The 20,342-nt window shown below is 42.4% G+C and overlaps 1 protein-coding gene across 6 annotated transcripts in view; it reads left to right on the top strand.

Annotated features, from left to right (window-relative positions):
* The window catches only part of rad51b (RAD51 paralog B), a 619,344-nt gene that overhangs the window by 539,922 nt on the left and 59,080 nt on the right, over positions 1-20,342 (top strand). Inside the window, exon 11 of one of the 6 annotated variants that reach the window (XM_063052969.1) lies at positions 814-908. The exons of the other annotated variants lie outside the window; for them this stretch is intronic. Within the exon in view, the coding sequence (XP_062909039.1) occupies positions 814-890 (77 nt within the window). The 3' untranslated portion in view covers positions 891-908. Of the gene's footprint in view, positions 1-813; positions 909-20,342 lie in introns of those variants that run through there. 6 annotated transcript variants of the gene reach the window in all.

Here is a 20,342-nt window from a genome sequence, read left to right as displayed (position 1 = left end):
ATTTAGAAATATGTCACCAGACCTTCATTGCTTCTGGGAGTAGTTTCACCTATAAGTAACTGTAATTTGCTGACATTTAATAACTGGTTTATCAAATATCTTTTGAAAGACTTTCTGCACACCATCCTGGTAACCCTCAAGCGCTTGTCTCTGTTATATGCTCAGAATCATTAGTCAAATGTGATTGCAAGTCATCAGATACAATCAAACAAATCTGTGCTCACTATCATAGATTAACCCATCCATTTCCGAGTAGCAGTGACTTTACCCTGATTAATGTCTGTTAGGATTTCCCAATCATTGAGGAGTAGAGTCTTTCTTTCAACCCTCTGATGAATCTTCTCTCTCCAAGACTATAATTTTTTAATAATGTTTGGCTGCCCCTCTTCCCACCTTGTAATTTCCCCATGTTCATCTCGGTCTCTGTTATTAACAACCCATGTGGCAACTTGCACTTGCCACTCACAAACTGTATTTAGTTTAAGTCAGCAGGTGGCCCTATGGATAATACCGAGATTGCCGCCCTGGTTTCATTCTTGGTTCCTGAAATACTGATCTCAGGACCTACCGCAATCTCTTTCCTTCCTGTGTCATTGGAACCCAAAGCCCATGACCTCCAGCTGTTCTTCTTTTAATTGCCAAAAGTTCTTTGTCCTCTGAGTGACTTCATGTACTATGGCACCAGAGAAGCAACACGCCATATAGTCTGTTACAGAAGTGAACCTATATCATCATTTCTACTTTTCATTGGGGCTTGCTCTACCATTGCCTGGCTGATGATGCCCTCCCTGTTGTGTTCTTGTCTGTATTCAGCAGAAAGAGTGCTGCCTACTGAACTATGTCTGAGACAAGAAAACCAGCAAAGCACAAAGTACATGTGGTCTGTCTAGGTTCCACCATTTGGAGGTATGTGGCTGAGAATAAAAATTGAATCTCCATGAACCAGAGTTTAGATTACTTAGTAACCTTGGGGAATGGAATTCCAAATCACAGCTCATTATTTGTAGCAAATGAATCCAGTTGCCAAAAGGAAATAATTGACATGTGGGCCTGCATAATTGATGGCCACGGCCCATGTCGGCACCTTCAATACTTGTTTTATTTCCAGACCTCCAAAAGTCTTAATTGGATTAGGTACAGGCAGCCCATTCAGAAACCATAATGAACTAGCCCACTAAATACAGCATGTAAGATCATAATGACTTTTCACCCAGCACAACAAAGAATGTAAACTATGCCCCCTTCCTTTGTAGTCAAGGGGAGAGCTGCAGCAATCATATGCAAATGTTTAAAATGTCCTTTGTGATTTGATTTTAGTGGACAAGCTTGTAATATAACAAGAGCCACACAAGTTCATCCATTAACTAGTTTATGTATCTACAGTTCGAAATAAATTGCAAGCCTTGAGATGTAAAGGCATTGCAACTTAGACAAAATGCTAGAGGAACTCAGCAGGCCAGGCAGCATCTCTGGAAAAAAGTACAGTTGATGTTTCAGACCAAGATCTTTCCATCGATTGTACTTTTTTTCCATAGGTGCTGCTTGGCCTGCTGAGTTCCTCCAGCATTTTGTATGTGTGTTGCTCGGATTTCCAGCATCTGCAGAGTTTCTCTTGTTTGTGATGTAAAGGCATTGTTTAATTGCCCTGAATCATAAACTGTAGAGATCCTAAATTTGTCCCCCTTTCTGTTTGGAGTTAGCTGATGCCATCCAGCCTGGAGAATGGAGTGTGCATCTTTGGTCTATAGCCTAACTTCCGTCTCTGAATACTTACTGATTGATTGATTGATTTATCTATCTATCTATTTATGTATTTAGAGGTACAGCACGAACAGGCCCTTCTGGCCCAACAAGCCGCTTCGCCCAGCAACCCAACTATTTAATCCTAGCCTAATCACGGGACAATTTCCAATGGCCAGTTAACCTACTAACCAGTATGTCTTTGGACTGTCAGAGGAAACCGGAGGATACACGTGTGCTCACAGGGAGAATGTACAGACAGCATTGGAATTGAACTCTCTACTCTGGAATGCCCCAAGCTGTAATAGTGCTGCACTAATTTGGAAAGTACAAGCGGATCAAAGTTGACTAAGCTTAGGTTAATATCTTAGTCTGTTCCCCTCTGTGGAAAAGCCCTCAAGTAATCATTGTCTTGGCTTGCAAACAAAAATCAGGAGAAGTTCTCTGAGGTTGCAGAAGATATCTTAGATCCAATGATACCATGAAGAAAGAGTCTATATGTTGAAATGAGAACAAAGAAGCAATGAGCAGAGGCCTCCATCTCCACCCCTGGCATTCCTCTCCCTACACTGACAGTGTGGTCAAATTACTTCATATACTTGGTCCAGCTCAGAATGATAATGGGCTATTTTAACCGTGGTTTTTCCTTCTGCATCCTTGAGCTTTGTATTAACAGTGTAATGGGGTTAGAGCAGAGTTGTTGGGGGAGTGGAAATTGTTCGGATATACTAAAGAAGATAACATTAGAAGTGTGGGGATTATCAGTGGAATAAATGAGGCAGCTGTTCTGGCCAGATAGAGCAGTGGAAGGCAAGGTGCTGCTGGCCGGCCAGATGGAAACGTATCAAAGCTGGGAGTTGAGTGGGAAGGGGGTGGGGAGATGGGGTGGAGGGAGAAGTAAAGGAATGATTCAGGGGAAATCGATTTATCGCTTTGTAATGACATAACTTATTTTTTCTAAAATTAATCATATCAAATTACTTCACTATGTTCATTATTTAGTCACCATAGTTGCTTTGGATGAGAACATTAGTTATGATATTAAATACTCATAATTACGTTTTTAGTTTGAACACCAGAAATACTTTCCATTGGAAAGGAGTAATGTGTACTACACTAACATCTGTGCTGGCTTGGGTTCAGTAGATTCGAATAAAGATTGTGGTGTTTGCCGCCGGTTAACTCTCAGAAATTGAATGAAGTGATATTCATCTGAGTTCTTTAATGAGCAACCAAGCTATTTTACTAAGCCAGCACCCATTTCACCTAAATGATGACTGGTATAAAAATCACTATCAACACTGCTCACCAAGCTCAATCGACCAAACTCTCTGCTCCTTTTCTTCATTTCCTGCCTGGCCTTATATACATTTGTGTCTTGGCCTCTTCTTGTGAGAACAGGTTTCCCATTCCAGCCATTCTTTGGATTAAAATGTTTTGTTTTATTTCTGTTTTAGATTTATTGTATATTCGTTTAGACTCCCATACAAATGGACTTATTTTCCTTTGCTGCGCGGCTCTAGTGACCTGAGTTTAATCCTGATTTCCTGTACTGGCTGTGCAGAATTGCAGGTTCTCCCTGTGACTGTAGGCACTCTGGTTTCCCCAACATTCAAAACGTGACTGCTAGATTAATGCAATAAATTCTGGTGTAGTTGGGTGACAGGAGAATTGGGGATGGAGTGTGTGTGTGTGTGTGTGTAAGAGATAATTAATTACAGGGAAATAAATGGGAGAATGAGACTTGTGGGATTGCCTTGAGAGTCAGCATTGACTCAGAAGGCTGAATAGCCTTGATTATTGTAAGACAATATGAGAAATTCATCTGTTGATGGCATCACTCTTAATTGTTTCAATCTATGCTGATAGTTCTAGACTCCGTTCTGGCTTTACTCCTTTGTCTCTATTATTGTATCTTTCTAATGCCTTTGTAACCTTGAAGTTACAGTTGTCTTCGCTATTCTAAATCTGGTCTAGCCAAGCTTCTATTTGTTTAACTTAACTCTTCTTCTTTTCTGTTATTCTTCTCCAAACATGAATCCCAGCAGGAGTTTCCAACATTCCGTTTTTAGACCCAGTTTCTTGCTTGTACTTTTTAAAAGGCTTTGTTAGCTCACTTTGCTATATGCAATAGAAGCAGAAAAAGTTCTGGCAATGCTCAGTAGGTCAAGCAGCATCTGTAGAGAAAACGGCAGAGGTTAATGTTTCATGTTGAAGAGCTTTTCATCAGGACTGTAAAGGTAACCTTCTGAGTATCCACAGCATTTTTTATTTTAACTTCAGACTCACAGCATCTGCAGTTTTTATTGCATTTCAAAGATCTGTGAACCCGCGGTGGAAGAGAAGCTGCTGTGGGCTGCATTTCCATAGCTCCCAGACCTTGCCTTTAAGACTGTACAGCACAAGACTTGAAGGCAATGGACTTATGACCCTTCTCCACACCCTTCACTGGAGTGACAGTGTCTGACCCCAAGTGCTGTTCTTCTTGGGCGGGCAGTCCCTAATGTTCAAGCATGACTTGCTTCCACTCTGATTCTGTGAGTTCTGAGATGGGTGTGGATACCAGTGTGGGAACCGCAGATTCCTGCTCAAAAGGAGTAGGTGATGGGTGACAGAGGAGCTGGGTGGATAGTTTGTGAGCGTCTATCCGCTCCCAATGTATAAAGTGGTTTAGACAATAGGTTCTTAAGGAGTGGGGCAGAGTAAGTTAAGGTAAACTGCAGAGAATCAGAGTTGGAATTGCTTTATTATTGTCTCATGTATCAAGATACAGTGAAAAACTTGTCTTGCAAGCTATTCATACAGATTAATTCATTACATTGAGGTAGTACAAGGTAAAACAATAACTGAGTGCAGAATAAGTGTTAGTTACAGGACAGGTAAACAATAAGGTGCAAGATCGTAACAAGGTAGATTGTGATGTGACTGTGGCAGATTGTCCACATCCTAATCTGAGGACCTGAGCCACACATAGTTAGTACGTGTGTTAAATTAGGTTTGTTTCTGTTTGGTTTGATGGAGTTGAGCAGCAACTTCAGTGGGCTGTGAAGTTATGGTTTCAGTGTAGTGTGTTTTCTACCATAACTGATCTGGTAAAATTATTACTTGCCAGTTGAAGAAGTTTTAAGATCAAATAGGACGAAGTGAACCCTCACGCATATGGACCGGATTAAATTTCTGCTGTTCTGCTGCATCCACTCACAAAAGGTAGCAGGTAATTAAAGAAAGAAGATAGCCTGGAAAAGGAGGCTGAGGAATGGCCTGAAAGAAGTATCCAAAATTATGGATAGGATAGAAAGTAAGAATCTTTTTCCCATCTTGGTGATGTCTAAAACAAGAGGACTTTGGTTAAAAGGAAATTTAGAGGAGAACTGGGAGGAATCTACATCACTGGTCTTAAACTTTCAGTCAAAAAATGCATCTCTCCACCACCATTTACCAACCCTATTACTGCCTCCTATTACCAACCCAATTTTGGATACAGTTTGCCAACCTACTGTGGATCCCATAAGCTCTAACCTTCTGGACCAATATCATACAGGACCCTGTCAAAGACTTTACTAAAGTTCAGGTAGTCAGCACGTATCTCCCCTTTCTTACTTCCTCAAAAAAGCTCGATCATATCTAAAGGATAGGACTTCCCCTCAGAAAGGCATGGTTACTCTACCTAATAAAGTGAAGATAGTTCCTGTCCCTTAGATTTTTTTTCCAATGTTTTCTTAATATTGATATAAGATTCACTGGCCTGTAAACTTTAAAGAGCCCCTCCAAAGAGAAATCGAATGGTGGGTTGATTAAGTAATGAATTTCCGAAACTTAGGATATTGGCAGCCGAAGGCATGGCAACTAGTGTTAAATTTGGGCATACAAAATACTTCAGAACTTCTGGAAGGAGTTATGATAGTGGGATAGAGGTGATTAAGAGGTGTCTAGATAGACACATGAACGTGCAGGGAATGGCAGGATGTGGTCATGAACAGTCAGAAGTGATCTGGTTTAAGTCGACACTGTGTTAAGCACAGACATCATGAACAAAATGCCTGTCATGCTGTACTTAGCCGTGTTCCAGTTGGGAGGGTACAGATATTTCTACTTAAGGAACACGAGGATATTAAAATTGAGGCATTTTTCAGCTGTGAGGCTGTGTTGGTGATCAAACATGAGAAAAATAGATGACTTATTGTGATTTAGAACATAGATATCAAATTTTGGATGGCTTCAATTAACAGAGAATAAAACCAAAGAAAGCAGCTATAAGTGTATTTAAATAAATCAACCCATAACTATCAGTTTTACACGTTTCCAGTCATTAAGATGTCACTGACAAAGACAACTCTAACTGTCCTGGAAAAGTTGGTGGATTGTCACCTCCTTTAACCACTACAGGCCAGGAAGGTGAAAGTATCCCCACAGCCATGTTGAATAGGGAGATCCAGCAGTTAGACTTGGTGATAATGAACAAGAGTCTCCTACTAAGCCATTGTTGATGCCAGAGATTACCTTTCATTGAAGTATAACTTATTGCACTTCAGCTAAAAGTTGTAACTCAGTACAGGCAGTTATTGTTTGCTTCCTAGCTTCCAATAAATGGTTAATTTACCTACCAGGCCATATGGATCGTTTCTAGCTCACGCAACAGTGAGAACCACATTTACAATTCATTGTTAAATGATTGTAGCTGGAGGTAAACTCAGGGCTTTAAGTATTTTTCCTGTTAGATTGGCTCCTGGCCTTTGTATAAGTATAGAAATGGAGCCAACCTTCTGAAAGACAACGACCGGTATGTCATTTGGCCAGCTGGAACAGGTTGGCATAGCGATGTTTATCTGTGCCCAAATCTGTCACTGGTCTGGATAATCTGTTCTTTGATCACCACGTCTGGAAGTGTCTGAAAGGAACCTTGGACAAGAGTTGGATTTGAACAAAGAAGTCCATTGTTCAGTTTCTTAATTGACTGTTACGGCTCCTGATGTACAGACATCTGTAATTAAGGTTCCAAAGGGTTGAAAGGAATTTTCGTTGTCAACAAATCAGATTTTAAAATTCAAGCCATCATTCTGACACTGTTCTGACCTCTCCTGATTTCCGCTTTGGCAATATCTAAGGGGAGATATTTGGCACCACATTACTGCCCTATAAATTTACAGTGGTGCTTGAAAGTTTGTGAACCCTGTAGAATTTCCTCTATTTCTGCATAAATATGACCTAACATGTGATCATATCTTCACCTAAGTCCTAAAACTAGATAAAGCAAACTCAATTAAATAAATAACACAAAAACATTATACTTGTTCATTTATTTGTTGAGGGAAATGATCCAGTATTATATGTATTTCTTAGAAGAAGTATGTGAATCTTTGCTTTCAGTAACTGGTGTGAGCCCCTTGTAGAGCAATAACTTCAACCAAATGTTTCCGGTAACTATTGATTAGTCCTGCACATCAGCTTAGAGGAATTTTAGGCCATTCCTCCTTACAAAACTGCTTCAACTCTGGGATGTTGGTGGGCTTCTTTGCATGAACTGCTTGCTTTAGGTCCTTTTACAGCATTTCTATAGAATTAAGATCAGGACTTTGATTCAGCCATTCCAAAAAATCTCTTCTTTTTAAATCATTTTGTTGTTGATTTTCTCTTGCCTTTCAGGTCATTGTCTTGTTGCATTATCCAACTTCTATTAAGCTACAGGTGACAGACTGCTACCCTGATATTCTCCCGTAAAATGTCTTGATACAATTTTGAATTCATTGTTCTCTCAATGATACCAAGCCGTCCAGGCCCTGAGGCAGCAAAGCAGCCCCAAAACATGATGCTCCCTCCGCCTTGCTTCACAGTTGGGATGAGGTTTTGGTGTTGGTGTGCAGTGCCCTTTTTTCTCCAAATATAGCAATGTGCATTTCTGCCAACTTCTGTCTCATCTGGTCACAGAACATTGTCCCAGAAGTGTTGTCGAACATCCAGGTGGCCTTTTGTAAATGTGAGGCGTACAGCAATATTTTTTTTTGGGGAGCAGTGGTTTCCTCTGTGGTGTCCTTCCATGAACACCATTGTTGTCCAGTGTTTTTCTTAAGGGGACAGATGAACATAGATTTTAGCAAGTTCTTGAGATTTCTGCAGGCCTTTTGTTCTTTTGGGTTCTTTTTCACCTCCTTTAGCAATGCACATTGTGCTCTTGGTGTGAACCTTGCAGGAAGCCCACACGTAGGGAGAGTAACAATAATACTGAGTTTCCTCCATTTGTAGACAATTTCTCTTACTGTGGACTGATGAACACTCAGCTCTTTAGAAATGATTTTGTAACCTTTTCCAGCTTCGTGCATCTCTACGATTCTTCTTCTAAGGTCTTCTGAAAGTTGTTTTGATCAAGGCATGGTGCACATAAACAGACCTTTCTTGAGAAGAGCAGGCTCTGGCAGTAACCTCACTTTGTGTGTCACACCTCTACAAACCACACCTTCAATCTCATCTCATTGATTGGAACTCCTGACTCCAAATAGCTTTTGTAGAAGGCACTACCCAGAGGTTCACATACTTTTCCAAAAGATACATTTAATATTGGATCGTTTTTCTCAATGAATAAATGAAGTAGTACGATGTTTTTTGTGCTATTTATTTAATTGGGTTCTCTTTATCTAGTTTTAGGACCTGCGTGAAGTTCAGGTCACATGTTAGGTCATATTTATGCAGAAATAGAAAACTTAAATGGGGTTCACAGACTTCCTAGCACCACTGTAGAACCCCTCCAGCAATCTGAACTGAAGAAAAGCAAACATATTGAACAAGGAGATCAGAGTAGCAAGTCTGATCATTACATCACAAATCCCAAAATATTTTTTGTAAAAATGTAACTCTGTGTGACATACATCAAAGTTGCTGGTGAACGCAGCAGGCCAAGCAGCATCTATAGGAAGAGGCGCAGTCGACGTTTCAGGCCGAGACCCTTCGTCAGGACTGACTCTGTGTGAGATAGTTGGTAAAGTCAGCGTGTTAAACAAAGTAATCAAGTATCCAGATCAAACAGTCTGCTGGAGGAACTCAAGGGCTGAGCAGCAGCTTTTAGAAGTGAGAGAAAATTGCCAACAGTTCGGGCTGAAACCCTGCATCAGGACTGAGAGTCAATAGGAGTGATGGAAGAGGCGAAAGGAAATGGTGAGACAGGATTTCGAGCGGATTGGTTGACTGGGGTTGAAGATGTTGGGAGGGGAGAGGAGGGGGTTAGAGTAGGAGAATGATAGGTGGAGGAAGACGGAGAGAAAAAGATGAGAGGCAGATGGAGCAAGGTGGGGGAGGAAAGTGTGGTTGGAGATGTGTATCCAGTCTAGATGGTAGCTTAGTATGTCCTGTATTAGCTGAGAAAAAGAATTGTACAGCACAGAAACAGGCCCTTTGCCCAAGGTGTCCATGTCAACAAGGTCCCTATCTGAGCCCTGTCAAGGTCCCTGTGTTTGGCCCTTATAGCTTTAAACCTTTCCTGTTCATGAACCTATCTAAATGTCTTTGAAACATAGTAATTGGACCCGCCTCCACCACTTTATCTGGCAGCTTGTTCTACATACCCACATTCTCTATGTGAAAAAGTTGCCCCTCAAGTTTCCTTTGAATCTCTCCCTTTACATCTTAAACCTGTGTCCTCTAGTTTTAGACCGCCCCCCCCCGCCCCCATGCTGGGGAAACATAGCAACAGTGCAGCAGGTGGTAGGGTTGAGTGCAGGAAAAGTAGTATGACATATAAGGACAGCAAGGTGCAGGCTAATGAACCTGGTGGGACTGATGGGCTAAAATGCATTTATTTCAATACTAGGAGGATGAACTTGGAGCCCGGATTAGTTCATGGAATTATAATGTTGCCATTACAGAGACCTGGTTGTGTGAGAGGCAGGACTGGCAGCTCAACATTTTGGCTTTGTTATTTTAGACGTGATATACAGGGGTTAAAAGAAATGGAGGGGCTGCACTATTGATAAGGAAGAATATGACAGCAGTATGCAGGGAGGATTTATCCACAGAGGCAATTTGTGTGCAGTTCTGAAATCAGAACAGAAAGGTGCAATTAAGCTTATGAATTTAGACTATAAATTATACTATAGCCATTCCCCTCTCCCCCCATAGATACTGAGTCATGGAGGAACAAGTATGTTGATAGATAATGGAAACGTACAGAAACAACAGGGTAGCCATAGTGAGGGACCTTAGCTTACTCAGTATTAATTGGAACTTCCTTCATGGCAAAGGCTCAGATGGGGTGGTATTTCTTCAGGCTATCCAAGAGGGATTCTTAAAACAGTATTTGGAGAACCAACGAGAGGAAAAGCATGCTTTTAGACAATAGACAATAGGTGCAGGAGTAGGCCATTCAGCCTGTCGAGCCAGCACCACCATTCACTGTGATCATGGCTGATCATCCACAATCAGTACCCTTTTCCTGCCTTCTCCCCATATCCCTTCACTCCGCTATCGTTAAGAGCTCTATCTAACTCTTTCTTGAAAGAATCCAGAGAATTGGCCTCCACTGCCTTCTGAGGCAGAGCATTCCACAGAACCACAACCCTCTGTGTGAAAAAGTTTTTCCTCAACTCCGTTCTAAATTGTCTACCCCTTATTCTTAAACTGTGGCCTCTGGTTCTGGACTCCCCCTACATCGGGAACATGTTTCCTGCCTCTAGCCTGTCCAATCCCTTAATAATCTTACATGTTTCAATCAGATCCCCTCTCATCCTTCTAAATTCCAGTGTATACAAGCCCAGTCGCTCCAGTCTTTCAACATATGACAGTCCTGCCATCCCGGGAATTAACCTCATGAACCTACACTGCACTCCCTCAATAGCTAGAATGTCCTTCCTCAAATTTGGAGACCAAAACTGTACACAATACTCCAGATGTGGTCTCACCAGGGCCCTGTACAACTGCAGAAGGACCTCTTTGCTCCTATCCTCAACTCTCCATGTTATGAAGGCCAACATGCCATTAACTTTCTTCACTTTTGGGAAATGAGCCCAGGCATGCCCATGTGACAGACCTGAAAATGGGTGAATATTTTGGGAATAGTGATAACAGACTCATTATGTTTTAAGATAGTGATGAGTAAGGATAAAATTTTATCTTGAAAGAAAGTACTAAACTGGGGAGGGCAAATTACAACAGGACGGGACATGAGCTGAGGAGCATTGATTGGGAGTAGCTGTTGTCAGACAAATCTACATCTAACATGTGGTAATTGTTTAAAGATCAGATGGTTAGGGCCAGACTCAGAATATTCTAGTAAGCAGTAAGGATGGGGATGGTAAGATAGGGAATCTTGGAAGACACAAGAAATCCTAAATTTAGTCAGGAAGGAAAAGGAAGCTAAAATCAGAATGGGCTCTCATAGGATACAGAGATAGCAACAAAGTGCCCAAGTTGGGAATTACAAAGGCCAAAAGGGGCCTGGAAATGTCCTTGGTGAACAAGATCAAGAAGAATCTCAAGTTAAGAAAAAGGATAACTCTGGAGAGGGTAAATCCACTCAAGGATAAAGGAGGGAACTTGTGCTGGGTTTTCTGAGAAATATCAAGGTAAATAAGGTATGATGGCATATGTCCCAGAATATGTAAAGAAATAAGTGAGGAGATTGCTGGGGATTTAACAAAGATTTTTGTATCCTCACTAGCAACAAGCAAGATCCCAGAGTACTAGAGACTAGCAAAAGATGTGCCTTTGTTGAGCTGCAGTCATCACGAAAAGTTGTCTGTTGGTGAGGCAGTACGAAAAAGACCTTGGGGACTTTCGGAACTTTTCAGTGGGTTGCTGTCATAATGGTCTCTTAGGGACTTGGCAGCAGCTGACAAAAAGAAGCGAGGTGTAAGTGGAGGGGCCATGTTGGAATGGACAGTGTTAGAGTGGCCAGGGTTTGGTGAGAGCTGTGACTGCCTCTGAGGCTCAGCAGGGAAGGGTAACATTACGCAGAGCAATAGTGTTAGGAGACTCGATAGTTAGGGGGATGGACAAAAGATTCTGTGGCTGTGAAAGAGATACCAGGATGGTGTGTTGCCTCACAGGTGCTAGGATCCAGGATGACCCAGAGTTGCTGCAGAAGATTCTCAAGAAGGAGGGTGAGCAGCCAGAGGTTGTGGGGCACTTTCAAGCTAATGACATAGGTAGAAAGGGGGAAGAGATCCTGCGCAGTGAGTGTAGGGAGTTAGCAAAGAGGCTGAAGAGAAGGACCTCCAAGTTAATAGTCCTTGGATTACACCCATCCTACATGCTACTCAAGGCAGGAATAGGATGATAATACAGATGAATGAATGCCTGAGGGAGTGGTAGGGGGAAAGGTTTCAGATTTCTGGATCATTGGGATCTCTTCTGGGGAAGGTATGATCTGTACAGAAAGAACAAATTACATCTGAACCCAAGGGGGGCCAATATCCTTGCCGGCAGGTTTGCTAGAGCTGTTGGGAAAGGTTTAAACTAATTTGGCAGGGGAATGAGAACTTGAGTGAAGGGGCTGAGGATGGGGCAGTTGGTATAAAAGTCAATGCATTGTGTGGTAAGACTATGAGGATGGACAAGCAGATAATAGGGCAAAATTGCAGTTCAGAAGGGAGGGAGGCAGAAGGAAGGAAATTATAGCCTCATTAGCCCAATGTCAGTGGTTAGGAAGATGTTGGAGTCCATTATCGAGGATGATGTTTCAGGGTACTTGGAGAGACCTGATAAAGTAGGTCAAAATCAGCATGGTTTCCTTAAAGGAACATCTTGCCTGACATATATGTTGGGATTCTTTGAGGAAATAACAGGCAGGGTAGACAAAGGAGAGTCAATAGATGTTGTTTACTTGGATTTTCAGAAGATCTTTGACAAAGTGCCACCGATGATGCTGCTTAACAAGATAAGAGCCCATGGTATTACAGGAAAGATACTAGCAGGATAGAAGATTGGCTAACTGGCAGGAGGCAGAGTGAGAATAAAGGAAGCCCATTCTAGTTGGCCGCGTTCCACAGCAATTGGTATTGTGTCCACTTCTTTTCAAATAGTAGGTCCACAGGTTTAATTATGGAATTGAAGACTTAGTGGCCAAGTTTGCAGATGATACAAAGTTAAATGGAGGAATAGTTAGTGTTGAGGAAGCAGGGAGTGTTGAGAAGGACTTAGCCAGATTGGGAGAATGGGCAAAGAAGTAGCAGAGGGAATATAATCTAGAGAAGTGTATGATCATGCACTTTGGTAGAAGGAATAACAGCATAGACTATTTTCTAAATGGTGAGAAAAGGTAAAAATCAGAGGTGAAAAGGGATTTAGAAATCCTCATGCAGGATTACCTGAAAGTTAATATGCAGGTTGAGTTGGTGGTAAGGAAGGCAACTGCAATGTTACCATTCATTTCGAAAGGACTAGAATATAAGAGTAGGGATGTGATGCTGATGCTTTATAATGTATTGGTGAACCGCAGTTGGAATATTGTGAACAGTTTTGGGCTCTTTATCTAAGAAAGGATGTTCTGGCATTGGAGTTGGTCCAGTGGTGGTTCACAAAAATGATTCTGGGAATGAAAGGGTTCATGTATGAGAAGAGTTTAAGGCTCTGGGCAGTACTCACTGGAGTTTAGAAGAATGGGGGGGGGTGGGGCTCTCATTGAAACCTTTTGAATATTGAAACACCTGGATGGAGTTGTCAGGCCTGCACATACAGGTTCCTCCTAGCCTTTATCAAGTTAACAGGAGTCACTTGCCACTCATCACCTGAAGCCTATTTGAACCTAGCTCTTATCCACAATCTTTGTTCACTCATTTGAACCAGCCAGCCTCAACCAGTTGCTCCTAGCCTTCAGTTAACTTGTTACCTGTGACTGTAGGATCTGTTCTCTCTTGTTTCTGCAGCCCTCGTGGCTTGTTATTTTACAGTTAATTATTAACAGTACTGCTTGCTGCTGAGTCATCTCAGCTACTCTGCTTTTGGGTCAAGCCTTCTCTACATTTCCGATCAGTGTGAGGGCTGGGTTTAATTAGGCTTCAGGTAATAATATGGAAATGAGTGGTAAGTGCTTCCTGTTAGCTGGATAGAGATTGGGCTGAGGCTGCATATGCCCGCTTGCCAAAAATGAGTGAGTCTAGAATCAAAGGCTAGAGCCTCAAAGTAGAGGGATGTCCATTTAGAATAGACATGAGGAAGAATTTCTTTAGCCAGAGGGTGGTGAATCTATGGAATTCATTGCCACAGACAGCTGTGAAGACCAAGCCATTAGAAAAGTTTAAAGCAAAGGTTGATAGGTTCTTGATTAGTCAGGGAAACAAAGGTTATAGGGAGAAAGCAGTAGAATGGTGTTAAAAAGGATAATAAATCTGCCATGATGGAGCAGACTTGATGGGCCGAATGGCTTAATTCTGCTCCAGTGTCTTTTCCCCAGGTTGGGAATGTCAAACACCAGAGCATGCTTTTAAGGTTGGTGGGCTGGGGGCGGGGGGGGGGGAGAGTTTAAGGGGGTTGTGAGTGGCAAGTTTTTAACACAGAGTAGTAGGTTCCAGGAATGAGTTACCAAGGTTACCAGTGGAAGCAGCCAGTTTGGTAGACTTTCAGAGGGTTTTTGATATAAATATGAAGAGACTGGAGGGATAGGGATGATATGCATGAGGAGGACTTTGGGCCAAATGGCCTGACCAGCGCTGTATATTCTATGTTTAACCAACTCCTAAGGCAAGAAGGTTTTGAGGAGTGTCCTGAAGGAAAGCAGTTGAGAAAATTGCGATAGGGAAACCCAAATATTATAGAACTGCTGTTGTGGGAAAACCAATGGCGAATATAATTAAAAACAGACTGGCTGAGCTCTTTGAGAAATTTAAGGTGAGCAGTGCAAGCCAATGTGGAATTACTGAGGGTAGGTGATGTTTAATGAATCCAGCTCAGTGCTTTGTGGAGCAAACTTAAGTCATAAATTGTTGATGTGGGCTTCCAGGAAACATTTGATATAGTTCCATATAGGAAGCAACTCATGAAATTGAAGGCAAATTATTGACTGGCAAAAACATAAAGGGTGGGATTACACAAAATACAGCAGAGAGCCTTGCACTAGGCTTGCTGGTGAAACAGATAATTGCTGGTATCGCGTTGAGGGGAATGTTAAATTATAAAGTGACATTGATTGATTAGGTGAGTTGGCAAAACTGTAACAGATGGATTTCACCTCAGCTGATTGTGAGGTCATCCATTTTGAATCTAAACAGAGTGAGCAGCGTATTATTTAAGTGGTGAAAAGCCATGAGTAATGCAGACCAAAGCAATTGTAGGGTTCGTGTATAGAAAGCAATAAAATATTTTGCTACAGCTATATAAAGCTCACTCTAGGCCACATGTTTTGTTCTTGCATACAGTTCTGGGTACAACATTTTGGAAAAGACGTCCTGGTCTTGGAAGGAGTACCTTGCAGATTCATCAGCGGTGTACGGATTAATCGATGAGGAGAGATCCTATAAGATCTTCTCATATTTCCTGCATTATAAGCAATTGATTTAATTCAGTTTGTCAAGATATGCAGTTAAGATTTGTAGGAAATGCTTGTTCCTGGGGGTGGGGAAATCTCCAACGATGGGATGCTATTTAAAACCAGAAGCAGGCCATTCAGGAGGGAAGTAGTGTTTCAGGTATCTGAAGTCAAAATTAAAAATTCTGTTAATGCCCAAACAGGACACAGAGCCGACAAGGGCATGAGTATTCCCAGCAACTCATTTCATTCAGGAAGGAAATTCCTCACTTTTTCACACAACTTGTGACATTTCTGCTATAAGGATGTAGGATCATGGAAACTGTCAGACCAGCGGACCATAAGATATAGCGGTAGAATTAGGCCAGTTGGCCTATCAAGCCTACTCTGCCATTCAATCATGACTAATCCTTTTTCAATACCATTTTCAGGCCTTCTCCTGTAACTCTTCACCCCCTGACCAATCAAGAACCTGTCAATCTCTGCCTTATATACACCCAAAGACTTGCCTCTGCAGCTCTGTGTGGCAACATACCACCCTATGGCTGAAGAAATTCTTCCTCATCTCAGTTTTAAAGGGACAGCCCTTTACTCTGAGGCTATGCCTTCAGTCCTAGACTCGCCTGCTATTGGAAGCATCCTCACTACATCCACTCAATCTAAGCCTTTCAATATCCAGTAGGTTTCATTGAGGCCTCCTCTCATCCTTCTGAACTCCTTTGGCTACAGGCCCAGAGATAGCAGCTGCTCCTCACATACCTAGTACTTCACTCCCAGGTCAATCTAGTGAAGCTCCTGTTGACCCTCTCCAGTGCCAGTGCATCTTTTTTATAGCCAGGAGCCTTAAAATTGCTCTTAATGGTTTGCTCTGCTCACCACTGTTGCGAGTAAGGTTGCACCACCTAACTGAATGATGGAGAACACTCCAGGAGCTGATTGTCCGACCCCTGTCCCCATGTTCCTGGAAATGTAATAAAGATTTCTGAAGCATGGGACCTAGGTTGTTGGTTATGTGGAAAGGGTTAGTGGACGACGTGGCAACGGGCGTGGTACGCAAATAGACAGGGTGAGAGGAGCAACAATTTTGAGGATGGGTTGTATAGCTAGTAGGCTACAGAGGAGGAGAGAGTGACAAACATGGGAATTTCAAATATAATGCATTAACTGACTGGGCTTCAGTATGGATCACTGAGGGCAGCGATAATCACTGAGAGGAAAACATATAGAACAAAGATGAAAACGGCAGTGAATTAAAGATTACGGTGGGTAGAAAATAGGGGGCTGGTCATCAAAGTTGGAGGTGACAAGGACACTGATCTGCAGAACTTCACATGGCCAAGATGGTGGTAAAGATGTAGCAGTCCTTGTGATAGTCTACATCTGTAGCCAGTTGGATGTTTGTCCAGCCAAGAACCAGTTTAAGCCAGTGAGTGGTTGCCAAATGAGTGGAAATGAGACTGGAGTTTGTGACAGGGGAGAGGACAGAATTGGTGAAAGTGATAGGGCATTTTATGCATTCAGTTTTTCCATGATTTGATGTTGGAGATATGAGTGACATCAAAGAGAGAAAGGGAGGTTGATGATGGTCAAGAATGAAGTGGTCAGCATCCACGTAGAAACGTATCCTGTATTCATGACGTTGCTGATGAATAGTAATGGATAGATAGTGGATAAAGAGAAGAAAGGGGTAAGAACTAAGTTGGAAAAATGTGCAGGAGCGAGAAGAAAGATTATTCTGGGAGATGCTTATGCTGAAATGTGATTAATGAGAAGGCAGGCAAACAAGAGCTACTTCACTTAGCTTACTCCACAGCAGAAGAGGGGCATTGGAGGGAGATGGTGTGCTCCACTACAATCACACAGACTATTGAAGCAAAAAGTTGGAGATGGAAGTAAGTTCGACTATTTGCAGCTTAAAAAATAGAAGGACAAAGGATGGTGTGAGGAGAGTGGTGAATGCAGCATATTTAATGGGAGATGACAGAACCTCCTAGCGGGGGAAATGTGAGTGTGCTTACTGAGAATGGAAACTTGGCAGACTCAAGCTGCTGAGAATAAGTGGGGGAATACGATTGTTATGATTGTTCTGAGACATGGCATGGTAGTGTGGGCCAAATGGCATCTCTCTCTCTCTCTCTCTCTCTCTCTCTCTCTCTCTCTCTCTCTCTCTATCCCCCCCTGCCCTCCTCCATCCCTTCCTTCCTTTCTCTCTCTCCATCCCTTTCTTCCCTTCTCCATCCCTCCCTCTCTCTCCTTCTCCATCCCTCCCTCTGTCTTCTCCCTTCACACAAACACACACACGCACACGCATGCTCACATGTATGCTAGAAATATCACATGAATGAGAGGTGAATTCCATGGGTGAGATTCTCTCTGAGAGGCCCTGAGGGAAGATGGTAGGAAGAGACTTAGTTGGATTTGTTAGTGATAATGCTGAAGAGAAGTTAAATGGTGTTGAAAGGATCTGGAGATTGGCTGTGTCTATTCAGATTTGATGATGTTCATACGATGCAATTAAATCTGCCCCTTTTATTCTTGACAGTGCACAGATGAGGCAATTACCAGCTGGAATAATAGGGTGTGAGTTTTTCAGTAGAATTATAGTAGAAATGTGAAAACCATCATGAGTTGATCAAAACTGGGATAACCCATCATGATGAACACCCATTTCAGAATTTTGGAATTAGTCAAGATGGGAGATCATCAGTAAACTAACTTAGTCAAGCTCCTTTTCCAAAATGATGGTCTGCAAAATTCATAAAGGGTGGAAGTTCAAATTAACCCTACATTGGCTTTAGTTTGTATGTGAAACAAAGGAGAGAGAGAGCGAGAAACAAAGGAGAGAGAGAGCGAGAAACAAAGGAGAGAGAGAGCGAGAAACAAACTGCTAGAGGCAAAATCTCTGGAGGGGAATGGACAGACATCATTTCAATTCAGGACCTTTCATCAGAACTGGAGATCAAAACTGAAGAGGTGGGGGGGAGGGTGGAGCACATGCTTGTGATGCTGACGCAAGCGAGTGTAGTATATTTCACTGTACTATACCTCACCATACTTGTGCACTTTTCTGTAAACAATAATGTCCTTGACTAGACTTGAAGAGGGGTGATAGACAAATGGAGGAGGGAAGTGTGAAAATAGAGACAGAAGCTGGGAGGTTGTAGATGGAGTCAACGAAGGGCTGCAGTGAAGGGCATTGATGAGAACTTAGCGTGAGGCCTTCTGCTGTCTCTTCATGTTTCTTAAGCTTGCAGAGGAGGTTTGCATTGCCCTCAGGAATCCCAGCGCTTGAGCAGTTGACCATGCTATTCCCGGATACATGGCACAGTCTGCACTGCTAGGAAAAGAATGTAATCTGCCTGCTTCGTTACTGCGTGGGATGGGTGTGAGCCACAGATAATGCTTGCACAAAGGAAAGGAATTCATTTGAAATATAGCTTGTTCATACTCTCCAGATGGCATCGTTTGAATTAATAACAAAAAATATAGGTCACAAGATGCTGCAAGTCTGATCGAAAATTTTTAAACATTTATTAACCATACTGGATTGAATAAAAAATTTCATAGATCTACAATTTCAACCACAAGAGTCTATATATTTCAGCATGGACTGACTGGACATTAATGACCAATCCACGCCATTCTGGATTTTTGACTGGCCACCTCAGCGTAAGTTGCGCTGGATTGCCTGACATGATGTACATTGTGGCCATTCCCTGTGCAACAGACATTGGCTCAGAATATCACTTGTACTTGTACTGTAAATCATCACTGACTGCAAATTAGATTCTGCACCAACATTTCCATCTTTTACCTGAAAGCGATACTGATTGCAGTAAAGACCTCACAGTTCCCAACTCCATACCACCAACCAAAGTCGGAATTGAGTTCACTATCATCTGCACAAGGATACGTACGTATGGGTGCAATGAAAATTATAGCTGCAGCAAAATTATTGGCGTGTAGTGTAAGTTCACAAGAAAACATAAACATAAATTATACATTTTGTTTATAAGAAAGAATGCAATCACAACAAAAAAATACTCCATTGTTGTACAAAGTGATCATAGTATTGCTATACTGAGGTACTGATTAGGGTGGTGCAGATTGGTTCAAGAGCAGGATAGTTGAAGGGTAAACAGCTATTCGTGAACCTGGTGTTGTGAGACTTAAGGCTTCTCTACCTCCTGCCTGATGGTAGCTGCGAGAAGATGGCATAGCCTGTTTGGTTGGGATCTTTGATGATACATGCTGTCTTCTTGAGACAGCATCTCCTGTAGATACGACCCATGGTGGGGAAGCTCTGTCCGCCAGAGAAAGCAGGATCTCCCAGTGGCCACACATTTTAATTCCACATCCCATTCCCATTCTGACGTGTCTCTCCACGGCCTCCTCTACTGTAAAGATGAAGCCACACTCAGGTTGGAGGAACAACACCTTATATTCCATCTGGGTAGCCTCCAACCTGATGGCATGAACATCGACTTCTCTAACTTCCGCTAAGGCCCCACCTCCCCCTCGTACCCTATCTGTTACTTATTTTTATACACACATTCTTTCTCTCACTCTCCTTTTTCTCCCTCTGTTCCTCTGAATATACCCCTTGCCCATCCTCTGGGTCCCCCCCCCCCGTCTTTCTTCCCGGACCTCCTGTCCCATGATCCTCTCGTATCCCTTTTGCCTATCACCTGTCCAGCTCTTGGCTATATCCCTCCCCCTCCTGTCTTCTCCTATCATTTTGGATCTCCCCCTCCCCCTCCAACTTTCAAATCCCTTACTCACTCTTCCTTCAGTTAGTCCTGACAAAGGGTCTCGGCCTGAAACGTCGACTGCACCTCTTCCTAGAGATGCTGCCTGGCCTGCTGCGTTCACCAGCAACTTTTATGTGTGTTGTTAGTACATCAATGCTAGTACTAGAATCTATTCGCTATTCTTGTCTCGAAAAGGCTTATCCTAAGAGGATATCACAATGTTACTCCCCTTGGCAATTTTTGTGATTCCAGAAGTAATGTGCATAGGTTATGAATGCCTGACTTATGTACAGACCATACATTCAACTAAGTGTTTGGGAGACTAGCAGAATGGATTTGCTGCTGGGTTTGGAGTTGCAGACATCTTCTGCTCAGAAGGAACTCAGATCACAGCCAGACTTCCA

The sequence above is a fragment of the Mobula hypostoma genome, chromosome 1 (genome assembly GCF_963921235.1).
Source record: "Mobula hypostoma chromosome 1, sMobHyp1.1, whole genome shotgun sequence".
NCBI lineage: Eukaryota > Metazoa > Chordata > Chondrichthyes > Myliobatiformes > Myliobatidae > Mobula > Mobula hypostoma.
This window is presented reverse-complemented; position numbering and strand designations above follow the sequence as displayed.